This window comes from Crocodylus siamensis, chromosome 1, assembly GCF_052110815.1.
Source record: "Crocodylus siamensis isolate JL-2025a chromosome 1, ASM5211081v1, whole genome shotgun sequence".
Classification (NCBI taxonomy): domain Eukaryota; kingdom Metazoa; phylum Chordata; order Crocodylia; family Crocodylidae; genus Crocodylus; species Crocodylus siamensis.
This window is the reverse complement of record NC_143395.1, coordinates 57,714,017-57,734,585: the sequence shown is the minus strand read 5'-3', so window position 1 is coordinate 57,734,585 and position 20,569 is coordinate 57,714,017. Positions and strand designations below refer to the sequence as shown.

The 20,569-nt window shown below is 37.9% G+C and overlaps 1 protein-coding gene across 24 annotated transcripts in view; it reads right to left on the bottom strand.

The window, feature by feature from the left end:
- RIMS1 (regulating synaptic membrane exocytosis 1) overlaps positions 1 to 20,569 on the bottom strand; it is a 564,390-nt gene that overhangs the window by 177,270 nt on the left and 366,551 nt on the right. For 11 of the 24 annotated variants that reach the window (XM_090034746.1, XM_090034752.1, XM_090034757.1 and 8 more), the window contains 5 exons: positions 20,236 to 20,361; positions 13,144 to 13,206; positions 8,633 to 8,710; positions 8,158 to 8,271; positions 7,612 to 7,701 (listed from right to left, as the gene is read on the bottom strand). In XM_090034746.1, the coding sequence (XP_089890872.1) occupies positions 7,612 to 7,701; positions 8,158 to 8,271; positions 8,633 to 8,710; positions 13,144 to 13,206; positions 20,236 to 20,361 (471 nt within the window). The remainder of the gene's footprint in view (positions 1 to 7,611; positions 7,702 to 8,157; positions 8,272 to 8,632; positions 8,711 to 13,143; positions 13,207 to 20,235; positions 20,362 to 20,569) is intronic. The other 13 variants (XM_090034788.1, XM_090034784.1, XM_090034809.1 and 10 more) reach the window with 3 other exon arrangements.

Below are 20,569 nucleotides of genomic sequence, written 5' to 3'. Positions count from 1 at the left end.
GGGAGAGGGAATCCTTAGCACCCTGCTCTATTCCCAGGGAGAGATTTCCCTCACTTTGCTCAGCGTGTTAGGGAATAAGGGCGGGGGGGAGCGGACAGGGTTGCCAACCCCCCCAAAAAATTTAGCTGACAAATCTGCAAACTTTTTACTGACAACCAAATGTTTTTAGTGATGCATGCTTTTGCTAATACATGTTTCACATAATATAAATGTAAGTCTTTGGCCAGGTACTGATCTGCTGTTAGGCTCCAGATATAAGTGCTGGGTTCAAATTTCGGGGTTTAACACCACATACAGTAAAAAAATAAAAATGTTGATTGTCAGTAACGTTTGCAGTATAAAAAACAAACCAAAAAAAACCTGGGTTGGCAAGCATGCCCGACTACAGCAATGATATTATACCATGCTTTCGCCACCCTGGGAGTCCCTGCTCACCTTCATACCCTGATGCCTCTGAATACACCCTGCATTATGGTGTCCCTCACCAGCCGAACCCTACTGGCCTCACTTCTCTCATCCCAGCAAAGACCTGCAAATAGGCCTACCTGAGAGCCACCAGTATTACAGGACACGTAGCAGCAGCAGCAGCAGCACATGGCTAGAGGAGGAGGAGTATATAAAGCCCTGACAATTCCTGAGGGACTGCTGCATTCCTGCCATACACCAGTGATGTTGCTGTGCTCTTTTCTGTCATTCAACCAACCTCGGCTGTCCAGCTTCTTTCTGAGAGGGAACTTAACAAAGCAAATGGAATTTGGTTGTGTCTCTGGATAGCTAAATTTCTTAATTTTTTTTTTTTTAAAACAGACAGGCATTTTTATCCTGATTTTTTTTTTACTGTCTGTAATAGTTAGCTAAAAAACCTCATGGGGAATCCCCCACCACCTGTCAAGGCTATATTTGTGAGCCCAAGGCTATGTTCAAAGCTTGGGTTGCTGTTCTAGATAGGTGGTCTGTGGAGGAGGGAGCAGCGCACCTTGGGATGCTGGGGAAACCAGCAAAGACCCACCACTCAATATGTAACAAGCCACGTGTTCAGATTAAACCTTGATAGAAGATAGAAACCAGCTACAAAAATGTTCTACATTTTTCTTGGTGGCTGGTTGGTCATTTTTATGGCTAGCTGGCCATTTTTATCATGCAATAATTATACGTATCATGTCTAAATTTACTGAAAACTAACTAGTTAATTGCAAATAAATGTAACGTGCCAGGGACCAAAGATACAATGTTCTTTAGTGCATGTTCTTCACACTCTATTCCCACTATTGACTTTATTTTCTAGGAGCAGAGCTTGCAGCACACCAAGCATTCGATCTTTTTTGGGTAATTGCTTTTCCAGAAACAGAGCTCATTTTTTGAAATATTGATTTCTTCCTAATTCACTTTTTTAGCAAAGCTGACACAGGAAGAAATGATGGGATTCACTTGATTCAGGTCAACTTATCCCTGAAAATGCTGTGGGTAGGAAGCCCTCACAGATACGTACAATTCTCATGAAACACAATTACTGGGGTTGGACTAGATGACTTTTGATGTCCTTTCCCATTCTGTAATTCTATGATCTTTTTGAGAAGTTTAAAGTATTAACCACTGCTTTTCCTGTTAATTTTAACTGTGTTATATTTCTTTGACAGTAAAGTGAAACATAATATGATATTTATAGTAAATATGATTTTTACATTTTGGTAAATAGAAATTAGTTACAGCAATTTGGGCACTTTCAAAAAAAATATGTGCAATCTAGTTTCACTTTTTATGGTCATTCTGCTGTACTCTAATAATTACCAGGCACTTTTTCATTGTTATGAAAAATAAATACTAAAGAAAAATATACAGAAATAAGTGGCATAAGGAGCACCAATATTTTCATGGAATATTTTTCTTTACAAAATATAATTAATTTAGAATAATAAAAGAATAGAAGAATAAAAGAATAATATATGGTAATATGGTAATACTGTTTATTTAGTTGTAAAAACAGGCAAATTCATTAAAAAAAAAAATCGAAGGATGTCTTTTTGCTACAAAAAATATACACAACTATCTACTACTTTACTTTCTGAGGCAAACTTCCAGTCAATTTACTAAGGAATAGGGTTCATTTATGGAACATGCAAATAAAGCTTTCAGGGAGATTTAGCATCCTTTGCACACTTAGGTAGATCTTTTATAAAAGTTTCAAAAGGAAATAAGTTGTTAGTAGCTAATTTTTCTCACCACAGCAAGAGTTAAAGAAAATGTTAATGCATCAGTGCACTCAGTCAAAGCCCTTAATATGCTGATATTCTTTATAAACAATAAATGTTTTAATATAATTAATTTTGATCATGCAGTGTGAACTTTGATAACATGCTTTTTTTCATTAACTTCAAATGGTGCGGAACTTTTTCTACTGTACGAGGCATGTACAACAGTACAACACAGGCAAACATGCAAAACTACTATCTTCCAGTTCGGTTTAAACAGAGGGGAAAAAAACTACAGTGCAATATACACCTACTAGTAACAAATATTACATTACTTTACAACTAGTTGAAATGCAAATTACCACATTAAAGCCAGAACTCTAAAAATCATGCAGTATAAACACAGTCAATTTCCTAATATATATATTTTTTCTTTTTCTCATTTATTTATAGGCAAATTAATTTTTTTTTAACCTGAAGCAGAATAGGGCCCTAGTAAGGAGAGAAGAAACAACAGTTCCAACCTCTCTAATATCTATTTGTACCAATTACATTAAGTCATTTTTGCAAGCAGCGCAGTCCCAGGCTGGCCAGAGTGGGCACTCTGAGTTGGGGGCTCCATGGGTCCCCTGAATGCTGGATCTGCTACTTGTCTAGCCAGGTGGGGACTGTGCTCCAATCAGCAAGGGACCTACACAGAACAGCGAGAACAGGTCCCACTTGCTACCTATGTTTCGATCTGGCCAGAGTGAGCATTGCAGGTCGTGAGGGAGGAGGCAGGGTATCCATAGGCCTGATCTATCCCATGAAGCCAACCACTCACCATTCGTCTGGCCCATGGGCCAGACGAGTTTCACACCCTGATTTATATTATGCTGAAAACTTAATAGCTCTTCTGTACTTCTACACAAACAGCTACCATCCTTTTGGTTTGGGAGTAGTCAACAAAGAGCAATACAGCATCCTAACTTAGTGGTATAGACATACAAAACTATTTAAACAAAGTCACTTCTGAAAGTCAATTCATCACAATGCAATGTACATTTCAATATCTTCTTTCACAACAAATGCCACCCATGAATCGCACTAAACATTCTTAGTATTAGGGAAGTTTGTTAAGCTTGTCCAGTAGCACCCTGATTCCATTTTATATAAACTCATTGCTGAATACAGTAGCAGAGGAAAGCATTTAATGATACCTTTAATAGAAAGCCAAGTCAGATCACCAGTGCCAGTATTCCACAGAAGAGTAAAATTCAGTGATGTTAAGAGTAAATAATAAAGATGCAATAGCCAGATGCTCAAAGAACAACCAAGCTGCAATATCTAAATAAATTAACTTCTGCATAAACCTTTTTATATGCTGGAAAAAAATTCTCTAAAATGCAGAAAATAAAAACTCTCCTAATGCTACACAAACATTAGTATATCTTGATTATGTTTTTCATTTGTCTTCTATCACAAAGGAAGTAAAAATGCCTGATTATCATTCTAAATGGCAAATACAATACTAGAAGGAGCGTTGAAAACAGGATTGTCTGCTATAAAACATTAACCTGCAAACAAAGCATTTTATTGCCTGTTAGCTATGCAAAACCAACAGCATTTAGCTAAAAACCAATGCACAGCCATTTTTAATATCGTGTTTCACACTTCGTTTTCTTTATATTTTCTAAGACAAAAGGGAGCCCCAGCACAGCTTTACATGTATAAATATAGTTATGATTCCAATAAAGGAAAATTTTGGCAACCATGTTTGGGATTCTTTCTTTGTACATCTTTTCCATAAACAGAGAATGCTATTTAGATACTGAGACCAGATGTTCAAAAAATAACCATTTTAAGCATTTATTTCCTGTCGAATAAAATCTTACAACTATATATTGAAAAAACCCATCAACAAAAATAAGGAAAATAATACAACTGCACACAATATAATATAGCTAACAGCTACAACAACTACAACTGCTAACAATATAATATAGCTTTTGGATGAAATATGGACAAATGTATTAAGTAAGGGAGGGACTAAAATTCCTCTAATATCCACTTTCTCCAAAACAATATATGCATGTTTGTGCTATTCTAAATTAACGGATACTGAAAGACAAGCACGATCTTGGGCTGACCAAATGAACTGAATATCAATACAGATACACTGGAGTCATGCAGCCCACATTACTTCATTATCCATCACAAAAGTGTCACATACACTTTGAAGAGGAGGTAATAAAATGGAATCTTACTGTAATCCCACAAGAAGGTGCCCAACTATGTTCAACTGCCTACCACTACTCCTGGAACTTCCAGAGACAGGAACAGTGCCACTCCAGAGGATGGAACAGGGTGGTATCTTAGGGCATCGAAGGTGTTTTAGTTCAAAAGCACACCATTGCCATTTTCTCAGCACTAACGCACAGTTCGTCATTTATACAAATGCATGCAACACAGCAGCGGGTGCCTCAGCTTGATTAATCAAGTCTGTCCCAATGCATCGGATTTATAGTGCATCGGAGCAGACAAACGTATGTATATAAATATCTTAGAAATAAATTGGTCCAGAGAGGCATGAGCTTTCCTAGGCGACAGATTACTTTGCCAGATGCTATGCGTAGAATTAGAAAAAGAAAATATTTAAACTGAACGTTTTAAAACAGAGAGGAAACCAAATATACAAGAAAAGGACCTTGTGCTTGACTTCAGACTCACATGTCTGACCACCTCTTTATCACTCCACAGTGGTACAATATTATCTCATCTGAAGTCCGTGGATGAGTCAACAAAATCTAATGTTAAACAGCAATAGAGCTTATTGATAAGCCTAGAAAGATCAGTACATACATTGTTCCATAAGAAAAGATCAACACAACTGTGATAGTTTCTACTTACATCTCAGATGGAAAAGAATTTTGGAAATACCATGTTTCTAGATAGCTCTTAGGCTAAGTTTAGCTTCATCTCAGATTTTTTTCTCAAAAAAAATGCTTTACTGCTTACCAGCTATAAATTTCTCCAAGTTTTTAGAGTGACAAGTAGAGTTTAAGTAGCAATTATTCAGAGTATTTTATCAAATATACAAAAAAAATAAAAGGAAGTTCATATTTAATAGATCAGGCCTTGGATATGGATTAGAGGTGCACTAGTTGATACATTGGTCCCATATTAGATTGGCACCGATACAGGAAAATTTGACAGTATCAGAAATCGGCTTTTTTTGCCTGATGTGGCTGATAATGTGGCTGATAAATTACTCATGCATGTATGTAGCCTCACCATGCATGCAGTCAGGAGCACAGCCTGGCAGCTTGGAGAGCAGCATCTGGCTATAAGTCATGCTATAATAAGCCTGTTGTGGGGGAAGGCAGGTGGGAGAGGCAGATCAAGGCTCCTGTGGTGAGGGAGGGAGTGGGGCACGGAAAAGCGCTGCCCAGCCAAAGCAGGTCGGGGTGCGAGAGAGAGCTGTGAGCAGCTTGTCTGGGGGCACAAGGAAGGGGAGTGATGGCTCCTGCCACTGTGTGCACCCTGGGAGGGCATGGGGGGGCATGTGCCAGATACGCACATGAGGTGGGGCAGGCTGTTGCTGCAGGCTGGAGCTGGGGGCTGTGATGGGCTCTTCCTGGTGGGGGTCTGGGCTGGGCTGGGCTGTGCTTGGGGTGGCAGCACTGGATGAGAGTTACAGGGAGCTATGGTGAATTTTGGGGTTGTTGCAGCCCCCTCATCCCCCTCCCAGTACCACTGCTGCCTGTCCTGAGTGCCCTAACCCAGTCCCCTGCTGGAAAGAGCCCAATGCAGCCCCTGGGCTGAGCCCACAGCAACAACCTGCCCTGCCCCACATGCAGATCCGGGGACTCATGCCCTGCTGGGGTGCACACAGCAGTAGGAGCCACCTCTTCCCCCCCCTGCACCACCCAGACAAACCACTTGCAGCTCCCACTCTGGCTGGGCAATGCCTGCCCCAGCTCCACACCCTCCCTCAGCACAGGGGCCTCAATCTGGCCCCCCCATGCCCCTTCCCCCATACTAGACTTACCACCCCAATGCTGCTCTCCAAGCTGTCTGGCTGCATATCAGAACCAGGTTGGTATTGGTCGATATGGCTCCTTAAAAACTGGCCATCTGTAATGGCCCAAAAAATTTGTATTGGTGCACCCCTAATACAGATCAACAGTTATGCCTGTATAACTTCCTTTAATAAGCATATCTGTGGTAGAAATTATCATCCTGGAGCAGACCTACAAATAGTAAAAGCTGACTGTGTTCTACTGAAGGCACAGTGATTTATGTTAATTTTTGGTAGGATATAGAATCTAAGAATACAATTCTGCTTTTTTAAGAGCAAAACCAAATAAGCTCTCAAAGACAAATTAGCAAAAAATCATAGTCACTTTAGAAGGGAAATGCTGAATGCATCGTTTGTTTTAACAACCGTATTTTGTAGGTTGACTGAGGAGCAACTTCATATTACTATTCTGCATATTAATTATGTGCCTGCTGGATGACATCTTGGTTCTACTAAAGCTAATGGCTGTTTTGTCATTAACTTCAATAGGGCTAGGATTTCACACTAAAATTGCAAGATTTATAACCAAACAAACTACAAATATTAAAAAAACCCCTATGAAGACATAATCACATCAAATTACAAAATGCATCAATAGTATTTGGTTCACCTCTGATTTTTTATGAAACTAGCTCCAAAGCTGAAGTTCAGAAGGCACCTATAAATGTTTCTGTTCATCACAGCAAATGCAACTATATTTAATTTAAATTTCTCAGATGTCTTCTTATAGCTTATAGAAACCTATATATAGTATCATATTGTGAAAAAATTATTAGATTGCTTTGCCTTGTAATTTATGCAAACTCAACAACTGATGCAGCAGATTAAATTTAGAAAATGATAAGGCTCGGTTGAGTCATTGGTTGGCTTGTGAAAATTAATATATATTTATGTTTATATTGTTAAATAAATTAAAATTCAGATTTGAAAAATAAGAGTTCAATGTCAGGATTTATCTCTTAATTCATATAATTTGCAAAATATGTCACCATCTCATTTGTGGTCTGCAGAGTGAGTAAGAAATAAACGTAATAAATTTTAGCAGATGATAATGGGAATTAACAATATTGTGGTGCTTGTTCGAAGTACTTCACATAACACTGCAATGCTATTATCAGCATACTGAGGACTTTTTAAAACAATGACATCAACTTGAACTAAAAAAGGGAAAAAAAACCAGAAGCGGTTATAAACCACATCACACAATTTGCATGACATCTATGAGTACAGGGTCAAACATGTCTTCAAATACCAAAGCAGACATGATTGTACAAACATGTAAAAGGCTCATATGGAGGAAAACAAAATGGATAAAGATCACCAGCACAGATGACAAAAAATTCATAAGTCTTTATTTTATACCTTTCTCGTTCTGGTGAATGCAAACTAGTGTCTGGTCTCAAGCAGTTGGTACTAGCACTCCTAGCCCTGTCAAGGGAGGGCTGTAGTTCACTAGTGCCAGTGCATTGCATCCAATGGTAGAAGAGAAAGAAAAAGAAAACAAAGAAAGGAATACAATGTTAGATATTAAATCATAAAATAATGTTATTTTTACACAAAATGTAGAATCACAATGATTTAATTAATAAAGATGTAAAAGAGCCAACTGGATGACAGTGTGAAGATTTGTTAAAATAAAAGAAACAAAAGATTATGCTTGAAATTATTTGCATAAGAATCTGAAGTAGTTAAGACCATAAAATGAGACTAAACAATACCTACTTATGAGAGAGTGGAACAGGAAGTACTAAAATAATACATCCAGCTTTTATTACTAGGAATAAATCCATACCAACACAAAAGGATGGGATACAGCACATCTTAGGTGAAAGCAATTTATAATGACATCGACCTGGAAAGCCACATTACATACTTAACAAGAAGGGGTGTTTCTACTCAGTTTCTTACCTAATCAATGAGTCATCTGTAAATTTCAGTATTCGTGAGTTAAGGCAATCACGAAGGAGAGAAATATCCTGTCTAATCACCGATTTGGTCTTAGCATATGCAGGCAGAGTTGAGCTTTATAAATTCAAATTATTTAAAATTAAATAAAATAAAAATAAAGTTCACACATAATCAGAATGACACACAACCACAAAACCAGAAATGAGGGTGAAAGAGAACAAAACTGTAATCCTACACAACCCCAAAATTGATCTTTTAAGTAGAGCTTCAGGATAGAAGGACTTCACTAACACAAAGACTATACATTACTTATGTACAGGTTAATTTAGATAACTATCAACATTATTTTTAAGAGTATATGTTTTAGCTCAATTACTTAAGTTATACGGACAGTATCACTAATTCATTTTAAAAATTATTTTCTTTTTTAATAATTTGAGTGACTACTTAAAGGGGACTCTAAAATACTTCTTACCTGTAAATATTCCAATGAGTACCATTCTCTAGTAAAGGCATCCTGGGTGGTAGTGTTTTATAGTGCCTAACAGAATTTCTTGAATGTGGCAGAATAGGGGCAGGGGGAACATGCCAGAAACAAAAATAAAGCGAAGATAAACAATGTTGACTAGAATTTAAATTAAGTATAATGCATAATATTATAGCAAGATTGAATACCTATGAAGCACAGGTTTTTCAGGGTATCTCCCCTCCTTCCCTGCTCACCCTCCCAAGTTAAACTGTAGTGATCAATACATGTAACTTCAGGATTCTATCTTTTTTCATCCCAATTTAGTTAACTTACAGAATCATAATAGGTCAGAAATGCTCCCCAAATTAAAATACTGTACAGCTTTTATATTGACTTCTCAAAAATGTCTGTGTTGTAAAGTGTTCAGTTTGTATTTAACTTACTATTTTCCTGTGAGAACCTGTTTTACTTTAATTTACATTTTATAGTGTAATTATCTCTACTATTTAAATATACAATGAATAAAAAACTTACTAAAAAAACTTCTCAATTTTGAGTTGTATTAGTATTAAAAATTCCAACTTATTAAAGTCCTTTAGAGGTTCTGGATACTAGATTCAGGGACACTTGTTAATTGAAACAATACCAATAATGGTGAGTTAATTTAATTTAAAAGTATAATAACACCTTTATTAATCAGCATAATAGAGAATTTATTGGTAATACCTGACAGCTTTTTGTATTATAATCTCATCTAGAACTTGGAGAGTAAAGCATCCCAGCCAAATGAAGTTACAGGGAAAATGTATAGACAGAGGATGACTATTTAACTTACAATATGGCCCACATAAGTGTAGCTAACTTGGATTAACACCCAAATTCTAATTAACATCTATACAATTCACAGAGGCAGGGCTTTGACAAAGTTGAAAGGGAAACAGACATCCTTGCAGTCCTTCCTAGCTGCAGATACAGTCCTTCCTAATAGCATCTCGACTCCAACTGAGATTTACTGTCGGATACACATTATAAGGCTGTCCCTTGTTAAGGTTAAGTTATGTTAAGGTGAATCATATCTTTGGATCTGAACACCTCATAATTTGTGGGTTTCCAATTCTGGATCCTGATTCTGCAGCTTGGACCATCTTACTTTGAAGTGACATTGGGGCACATTGGTAGCACTTTAATTGGATTTTACAAGTAGATTTTGAGGTTTTCTGTCAAATTACGGCATCTTGCTATGGTTCAAGAAGCATGACTTTCAGCCCCAGTCTGAACTTGTCTCAGAAATTACACTTCAGTTGATCTATCTCTAAATAAGTACCTAATCAGTCATCCAGGCTGGGGCTGTGGTAGCCTATCACTCCCTAGTTAGCCTTATCCATGCTAGTCCAATAGCTGTTTGGACTTAGGTGGACTCTCAACCACATACATTTATCAAGAAACAAAAAGCAGTTAAATTGATATCTGTTGTAACATTTCCAAAGAACTCCATTATATTACTGCATAGCATGGAGCTCTTAAACGAAAATACAAATCAAATACACTTTTAAAAGCCCCATTCTGTTTTTACAGTATCAATATTTTAAATGAGTGTGTAATGTACTCAATAAGACAGTGAGGAATTAATTACAAAAACTAGACCACGACATAGTGAAGGCAAGTGAAGTAAGATCCTAATTCAGTGCATTCCATTTCTGACATAACAGCTCTCTAAATTGTTTTCAATTGCAATTTTTTCAGCAGACTATGAACCTGCCAAAGCATGTGGTAATATTGTTAGACTGACGCAAGGGGTCAGGCAAAATCCATCAAATTATGTTAGATTTTTTAATGAAGTAAGAATTTTAAAATCTGTAACTCAGCCATTTTTACAGACCATGATACCTTGTGAAGGGAAAGCAACAAAGATAGAATCAGACAGAAAGGAAGAGCTGCAGAAGAGGGAGCTCAAAGAAGACAGGTTAGAAGAAGGAAATGAAAGCACTGGACCAGTTCAGAAGAAATTTACATGTCAGGAAAGGGGCTAAGAACGAGAACTTTCTTAGTCACAGGACTAAATCCCTGATCCCAACAACTGCCCCTTCTGCCTTGCCACACACATGTGCATATCTTGTGTAAAAATTTGGTAGGTTATTCCCCATTTTAGTACACCATTAATTGCTTGAACATGTAGCCAGATGTAATTAACTGGTTAAATATGCCTTGCCTGCAAAGTCTGCCAGAGGCCTAATAAGTTACACTCAATGGATTTTTAATTAAATAGCTGCACTGATGCTAAGGTTGTTATTAAGTGTTAATTAATTAACACTTACTAAGTTTTATGTTGTGTAACATGACTTAATTTTTCCCCTTCAATTCTCTCTTATTAGACCCTCTTATTAAAACTCCTGCAGACGAATTAGTTAACAGCAAAATGTGGGAAACACAGGAGTTCCTCCTGGGCGTAAAAGTATTAAGGGAAAAGAAAGGGATCGGAGGAGTTGCACTGGATTAAGTCATGTTTAGGATTATTTTTCCCCCAAAATTAATTTCCAAAATAAATCTAAATAGAATGCTGACAACAATTCTTAATAATGACTTATTTTTTATAGAAAAGTTCACAGAAGTTTCTTTAATTCTTTTACCTGTACTAACTGGAAAAGATTGTTTGTTTTTAACTGAAAAAGCTGCTTATATAAAATAATTATAACTCTTATTAAAGTCACCATAGAAGGAAGTGTAAAAGTTGTCATGCTTAATTGGCTGGAATTTCTTATAAAAATAAAACGCAAATTGAAAAGGTCTCACAACTCCCAAAATCACAGGGGAGATTTGCAAGAGATTTTTTTTTGATGACCAAAAACTAATTTATTTTGACGTGGATTAAAGATTTGAATTAGCCAATTTATTTTGAGATGGAAATACAGAAATAAAGCACCATTACACCTTTCCTACTATACATTTATCTCATTCAATGCTTTGCAGATTCTTATATGCATGTGGAATACAATCTGAGATCAGTCTAGGAGGCTGGGCTACCTTTCTTTTACAACATTTTGCCAAAATTTCACTCTTGCCAATCTAGGGATGGTTCCGATATGAAATCTACGTTATCTGAAGCTCTTTATTTGGGGGTGTTGTTAAAGATGGGCCCAAGCTGCAGACCTTATATCTGGATCCAACTTCTAGCCACATTAGCAGAAAAATGAAAAAATGTTGCCCACCTTTAGTTTCCACTGGCCGCGTCGACACAAATGCTTAAACAAGTACTAAATGACTGCGCAATAACCAGTGTTACTGTGCAGGCCCATCACCACATGCTTATTTTTAGATGCTACTGAGCAGTAGCGTTGCAGTCACAAGTCATGCCTGGTGATGCTACGGTGCTATAGCAATGAGCATTGTCACTGTGCTGTAGCATCTCGTGTAGATGTACGCGCTATTACTTATTTGTGTGAAACCAGTGAAGGTCCTCTGAAAGTGGTTCTTTGCGTGCGCGTGCGCGCGTGTGTGATTTAACTTAAATATTTAAGGCCCAGTTGGTCACTGTGGCCACAAATATTTCTTATCCCAGGGACAGTAGAAAGCAAGTAAAACAGACTGTAAAAGTATTTTAACTAGGCCTGTGCAAATGGGGAAGTATTCAATTTGGATTCAGCCAATTCAGAGGACAGTGATTCAATTCAGAGATTTGGATCACTGTCCTGAATTGATTCAGCTGAATCAGCTTCAGAAGATTTCGCGCTGATTCAGAGAGATTCGTATTGGCTGGAAAGAGGCAGGCACAGCCAAGCGGGTGCAGGTTCTCCCGTGGCTCCTCCACTTGTGCCTGCCTCTCCCTGGGCAGGGGAAGCTGCAGGAGAAAGAAGCCCCCATGGCTACCTTGCCTGGCCCCAGACTAGTCCCGGCACTTTAAAAAAACCCCCCACAAAACCCACAAAAAAATACAACAAAAAACGCACTCTGGGCCTTGCCACAACTATGCTCAGATTCCAAATCAACATTCAAACCGTAAGGTTGGCAGTTGTTAAGACTTGCCAAGTGAAGTAATATTGTGTTATCCTCATTCATTTAGTCATATGCTCTGAGAAATTATTTTCAAATTTGTTGAAAAACACCCAAACTAATGTTAATATAAGTAATAATAACAGAAAAAAATTAAAAACACACAAAAAATAACAAAAAAAGGATAACAATAAGTCTGCCATACATTGGAAGATCAGGTCTTTTATGACTAGACAGGTAATCCAGCACATAACTATATGCTGCTAAATTGTTTGGGTTATTTAAATACAGGGGTAACTGTAGTCACTTTAAGACTTTCAGCTGCTTTGATTCTAGTGACCAAATTTAATGTGTCCAAATCTTGGTCAGGTTTTAAAAAGTGGATATATGATCAACAGATTAAACCATTTCCATGTCTGGAAATATTATCTTTTACCTACTGGAACATGAATACAACTGAAGGAAACAAATGTGCTTTAAAGTACATAGATATTGAACATATGTGCTCATTATCAAATTCCTGTATTTACCTGGTGGTATGTAGGCACTCTGCACTTCTTCCTCGTTTTGCTCTGGGCAGCATAAGAAGCTCACTGCACAGACAGGATGGATGGTGAGTGAAACAGATATATATATGAAGCATTAGGTGATATGAGTTATGCCAATGATATGCAAATGAAAACATAAAAAGGAAACCAGAAACTGGTACTGATATTGTTAGCTCAATAGTGTTCAAACCAAGGCAAATTACAGAATTTCTCAAAAATGTGAGCAAGAGAGTATCTGTGAAAGCTAATTCTTTTTAAAAAGAAAAATATATGAAACTTAAGGGCTTTCAATGGTAAAAGATTGCCAGGATCCTTTATCATCTGACATGTATTGTAATAGCAAATTACTGTTTTTTCTAGCTAATATTTATTAAAACATTAAAATATATTTATGAAAAGGGAATGTCACAACACTCATTTTTTGAACATAGTACAATGTATGTAGAGGGAAAAGAGGGAAAACTAATTTATTTTCATGCTTTGCTATATCCAGTGAAACAAGGAGCTCCTCATTCTTTTGGGGGAAAAGAAACCTGTTCACTTCGACATTTGTTCTCATGCTGGTTTTGATTAAAAGCTTGTTCATAATATGTCCTCCAAAAAAATGCATTAGAGGTGCACCAATATATCGGTTGCATATCAGATTGGCACTGATAAAAGGGAAATTTACATTATCAGCCATCAGCTTTTTTTGGTTGGTGTAGCCAATAATGTTCAGAGATAAATATAATTAATTATGCCGCCGGGGCCCCCGGATGCCACGTGCATGTGTGTGGCCACACACATGCATGTTACTAGGAATAGAGCTGGGCAGCATGGAGAAAAGGTCCTTGCATGCAAGTCTGTGGAAGGGAAGAGGTGTGGGGGAGGGAAGGGACGTGGGGGGCAGATTGAGGCCCCCACAATGAGGGATGGAGTGGGCCAGGGGCATGGGTACCCATCCAGGGCAGTGAATGGGACCCAGAGCTGGGGCATGGAGCAGGATGGAGCTGCAGATGACTCACCCAGGGAGTATCGGGTTCAGGGGTGGTGCCCCCCCCCACTGTGTGCACCTTCTGGAGGAGGCATGGTGGAGCATGAGCCCCCCCAGATTTGTGCATGGGGTGGATGTGAGCTGCTCGCTGTGGGCTCGAGACTCTCTGCCCTGCTGCCTTTGCCCCACAGGCTCCGTACTGGTTACTCACTCCCTACCCATCAAGCAGTATTGGGGGTGGTGAGTTGTGCCCCCGACTGCTGGAAGGGCAACGGGTGCACAGCTGGCAAAGGCAGCACAGCAGAGAGCCCAAAGCCTGCAGCAAGTAGCCTGCATCTGGCCTCGCCTTGCTAAGCTCTGCTCCAGTTAAAAGCATCCTTGTACTTAAAAATGATGGCGGCAGCACTTGAACTTAAAGCTCATTCAGTGAACTTTAGTTCAAGCACCTTTGCTACCATTTTTTAAGTGCTGGGACACTGATCTCCTGGAGAACTGCCCTCGGCTCCATCCCAATCCCTGCCTCAGCCCCAGGTCCCATTCAGCACCCTGGCTGGGCAGTGCCCCCAGCCCCAGTCCTGACCCTGCAACACTCCCTCCCTTCACTACGGAGGCCTCGATCTTTCCCCCCCACACCCCTTCCCTCCCTCATGCCCCTTCCCCTCCACAGACTTACCTGTAGGGAGCTGCTCTCCACACTGCCCAGCCACATTCCTGTAAATTGGTTATTGGATCAGTATCAACCGATATGACTGGTTAATAATCAGTGCACCTCTATAATACATTTTAGCTACTTGAAAAAAATACCTTCCTTTCTAACCATTTTTGTCTTATAGTTTGGACATCTATTCCATTATTGCAAACAATTGTATGTTACAAATGCCATGCGTAACAGCTAACAAAATAGCCACTGTAAATTATTACACATTTCTGATTCTGGCAAACATACCTGTAATAAAAGCATGTCTCCTAGCTTATTCTCGATAGTGTATACTCTACAACACAAGTCACAAAGACAGGTCCCAAAAGTCCTTTACTATTATAAATCCAAAGTAAGGCTAAATTTCATGAAGATGTGGCATTTAAAAAGAATCAACAAATCATATGAAGTACCATGTAACAGAGATAAAAAAGATTTTAAAATTATGCAAAGTAGTAAAATGTTCAATTTTTTTCATGCTTCATACTGTCATGAAACGACAAGTTTCACTATAGAAACTGACATGTCAGTGATTCCCAAACTGTGCTCCACAAACTATGATCAGTGTCCATATCTGGTCTGCAGAATGCACCCCTTCCTGCCCCCAATTTTACATTGGATAAGAAATGTGCCTCATGAGAAATTCTGAATGTTGACAGTGGTAGATTGGTCCAAAAATCTTGGGAATGACTATCAACAATAGTATTTATGTCATATTATAAACTGGGGAAATTCAAACTCTTTGTGTAATCCACATGCAAGATTAATTTTTGTGTCTGGAGCTACAGGCCTGATTTTGATGCAACAAAAAATTTTAAAGGTGAACTGAACTGTTTTTATTAAAATAGGGAAATAATAGAATTATTTATTATTTCAGATTAAAAAAATTTTGTTTTCTTTGGTGCAGATTTCCGAACTGCCAGTAAATACAAAATACTTTCTTCACAGCTTACACTTCTTTTACAGGAGTTAAACTCATTACCAGTCACCAAACTGCTATAAACAAACAGTTCCATCTACTGCTTAGTTATTGGAAACAAGCAGTTACACTAGAAGGACTAGAACCATAAGAACCATACTCATAAGATCCTTGCTTAATATTTACAGGAGATGGCCATTTCATATAGTGAAATAAAATAAAAATGTAAATAGGAAATAACATTATGTTTTCTCAAATTTAAAAGCAGCTAAAGGTAGACTGCCTTTAGAGTACTGATAGTACATACATTTTGAAACATTTACAGAAAAGGCTATGTCGCTAGAAAAACATTTTTGAAGGAGACAGCAGATAACAATTAAATCCTGATACTACCACATTTTATTTAGAAACAAATCCGCTGAATAAAAAATCTCAGTGAAAATAAGGTGATGATTCCAAACTCTAATTTCTTCCATATTTTTTCATTAAAAAGAAAAGAACAATCAGGTCATTGGGAAATCTGTTACAATGTCTTTCAGATGACTCTTTCAGTAGGCATCTCACTATAAGGCCATATTATGTAGCTTTCTAAAACTGCAAAGGATTGTCTGCAATTGTCCTCTTCATAACACTTTAAAAGCAATATCCAAGATGGTTAAATAAAGATATAAAGGGTGTTATTCAGAAGGCATGTTTAATATTGATTTAGCTGGACTAGTGAACTTCTAACAAAACAATCAGATACAACCAATAACTAGAGTTTATTGCATAGGCATGGTGGGAAATTCAATGGGAACATCCATACCTTCTCGAGGAGTTATATAGACTGATACTAGCAGGTATATGATTTACACAAGGGAGTCATGAAAACATATTAGAAGATAACATCAAGTAAAGGCTAATTTCAAAAGCCTTCATCTTTGGCAGCAAGTACAACAGGCTCAAGCCAGAGACACTCCTATTATTCACTAATAAGTATGCGGGATTCTATACTAGATACCTCTGCACAAAAGGAGCCAGTGGGAGCTGTATTGTGCTTCCTGACCTAAAGGTGCTTATAGTTCTGAGGAGAAATTAGATGTTTGCACCTGCATCTCTGAAGAACATGCTTCTGGTAGAAACCAGGAGTACAGGAGTACAGGAACCATTCAGGATAAGAAATTTATACGAGATGTTACATTTATCCTGCACAAAAGCCACCTTCTAAAAGCAGAAGGCAGAAAGCGAAAACTTTTGATTACTTCAGTCCTATCATAGGTCTGTAGTCTGAGCTCTACTCTAGTTATTTTCACTCCAGAAAAATTAAAGCCCTACTGCCCTCCCACCAAGCCCTCCCAATGCAAACAGAAAGACCGAAAATACAAGTATAATTAAAAATAATTTACGTGAATTATTTTTGGTTTGGATCGTGAGATAATTTTATTTATGGTTTATTGTCTAAATTAGTATCTAGTGGAAAGACCCACTTTTAAAGTCTCTTCTTTTCCACCATACTTTCTATGGAAAATGTTCAATACAAATATTTTGAATTATTTTTGATGACAACTGGACAACAAAGAATACACTGAATTATAGGCACATGGTAGAAAATACTGTAATTCTTAACTGTAAGTCTCATTATTATACTTTAAAAGCATTTCAATTCACCTCTAGGAAACAAAATGAATGGTATAATCCAGCTCATACAATTCTGTATATATTTCTTGCCTATATGAATTTTGCAGTTGGAAAACAACTTGGAAATTTAAAACCATTGACTATAACTTGTTAAGGTCTATATGAAAGCTTTTTCATTCAAAAACAAAAAAGGCAAGATCATATACAAAACTGAATTTAAAGAGCGTCAAAAGCCATTTGTTATTAACTTACCATGTTGCTTCAAAACTGGACAATATATTCCAGAATTTTTTTTGTTTTATTCCTGTCACTCATGCCTTCATACTAGTACAGGCTGAATTGCCCTGCATTTACTAGGAGTAACCTCAAGACTGCAGAAGCTCTTATTATGATGTTTTCCAAGCAAGCAATAAGTTGCTCTCAAATATGGACAGTCCATACTGGAATCCAGCAATGAACAAAAGCATATTTTTATAATTAGTTCATAACTCCATGATTTATGCTTTCCTCCTTTTCTCTTATTCTACCCTATAAAGATAGTTTTCATTATCCATACAGAATAGAAAATGTATCTACCGATGCACAACTGGAGTTCTTTGAAATGCGCTGACTCTATGTGCACCCCTTTAAAAGGTATGCATGCCCAGTGTACCTCAGATGAGATCTTTTTATTAGAACTGCCTATTTACTGTATCTATTCTTATGCACTTTCTAAAGTGTGTAAGTGGCAGGGGAAGACTAAGCCCAAGTATTTTCATGCAGGAATCTAAAGCAGATGGAGAAGAGCCAGTAATGGAATATGCACATGGGTAACATATCTCAAAGAACTCCATTCATGTTGTTTGTAACTCTTTTTTCTTCTTTGAGTGCCTGTCCCTAGATGTATTACACTGTGTATGACTCATAAGAGGTGGTTGCCATATTGCAGAACTCATTGCAGTACTGTCTTTTCACAACATCTCCAAAGCAGTTATCTGCACGAATGGAATCATCCCCATTCTGCTGCCCTGAATATCAGTGACAGAAATGCTTTTAAAGGAAGCCATGGAAACTTTTATTGGCTCTAGTTCGGGGGTTCTCAACCTTTTTGTGTTGTGGACCAGCAAACCGTGGATGGAAAGTGACTGCAGACCAGCAAATTGCAAACCAGCAGTGACTGGCATACTATGGGCAGGTAGCCAAACCTTTTTTATACTTAATGTAAAAAAGGGTTGGCTGCCGGTCCACAGTATGCCGGTCACTTCCAGTCTGCAGTTTATTGGTCCGTGGTTTGCCGATCCACAGTCACTTCTGGTCCAGCAGCCAGCCCTCCTGTGGCTCAGCACTGGGCCGCAGCCCGGGGATTGGTAACCCCTGCTCTAGTTGACCATGCTAGATTATTTTCATGTGTTAATGTTTTAGTGAGGTCATAAAATAGAGCACAGCCAAATATCTACCTTAAGTGTGCTTGAGTGAACTGCATCAGCTCAGTACATTAGCAAAAGAAACCATCTGAGCATTTCAGTTCTATGAAAATAAAAGGCTGACAACTTTCTAATATGTAGGGAAACATTATGTTGCCTTGATGATATAAAAGTGTCAGAAATGACTGTCAAGTGCTTTGAAAATATTTTTGGTACTACTGAAAGGCTGACTGGCTGGCATTCTTTGTTGGTACCAGTTGTGGTAAACAAATTTGAAAAAAAAATGTTTGCTGCATGAATATCTATGTGAAAAATGTTATTTTCATATTGAGAGCTGGAAACTAATTTCCCTGATATACTGAAGGGCCTGTAAAGTGACCATTGTAAATCTCAGGTGGCTAATGTTTAACTTCCTGAGATCCAGCATGAACCTGTCATTTCTATTTTTTCTTTGAGACCAGGACTTGCTTGGAGTAAAAACCTTCCCCTACAAATTACAACATAAGGATTCTCTGACATCAAGATGGAGATGAGAGGCCACTCCTACTTTGATTTGAGCAACGTTTCATAACAAGGGTGCCTGAAACACGAGCAGGTTGAAAACAAGTAATGTTTGGAACTGGATTGCATATCTGGTAGTTTACAGAACCCATATGTTCATTGTTCTTGTCTTTCAGGTTCTTCAAAACCAAGAGAAGCACCCTCCATATAGGTGGAATAATAAGAAAGGGCAGCTAATTAAATGACCATGGGTACAGAGGTCTTCAGGGTCTTATTAAAATATAAGTGTAGCAGGTAATGGCACAGAAAAGTTTAGCAGATGACAGAGTAGAAAGGAACAATAAATCTCCTCTTTTGAACATACTGGCACTTTCACAGTGGTTCTTAAAATCACTGCATGAGCGTGGGAACCTGAGAATGGCAAAAACTGCACACCAAAAAGCCTCTACACAATATTTTTGCATGTGGTACATGCAACATGGAAAAAAGTAGGTTGGTTATGCTTTCAGTGCAGTGCTGCTTAGCCCAGTGCACTACAGAAGTGCACTGTCATTCCTGTCTGACAAAAGTGCCAGGTAGGACCAGGTCCTGCACCACCTATTATGCCCATAGAATGGTAAAAAAGGACACTGTAAGTACTTGCACAGATCAGGCTGGAACTGTTAGCAAAAAATCTCCAGTCTTAGGTACATACAGTGCATGCACACCAACAACAGAATATACACAGGGACAGGTACCTGAAAAAAGAGCCGTTCTTTAAGCCAATAATCACTACTGATAAAAGCATCTTCTCTCTTAATGTGCATCTTGGTTTAATATAGTCACAAAATCATGATTGTTCTTCACCATGGTGATTATTACTCTACTTTTCCCCGTTAACACAAATCTACACTTTATTCAAACACTATCCAAAAATACAAAGGCGCTTCTAAATTTGCTCATAAGTTTAAGTTGAAAACTGTACCTTTCTTGATCCGACAAATACTGACTATCCATGTCTCTGGACCTGCGATCAACTGGACTTCGGGAGGCATCGTGGTGTCTGGTTGGAGAACGTGATCTTCTCATTTGATGAATTTCATCTAAACTCCTAAAAATATTTATAAAGTTGTATGAATATGATAATTTTCTGTCCCTTACTTAGCAGGTTATAGTACAATACAGTACAAGTTTATGAAAGGAAAATATATCAGTAAACTGTTAAAATGCTAAAACTAGATACATTTTCTTCACTTAGCATGGATGGTAGCTATTTTTTGCCTGTTTTAGCATTCTATTCTATTCTTCTTTTGTTGTGC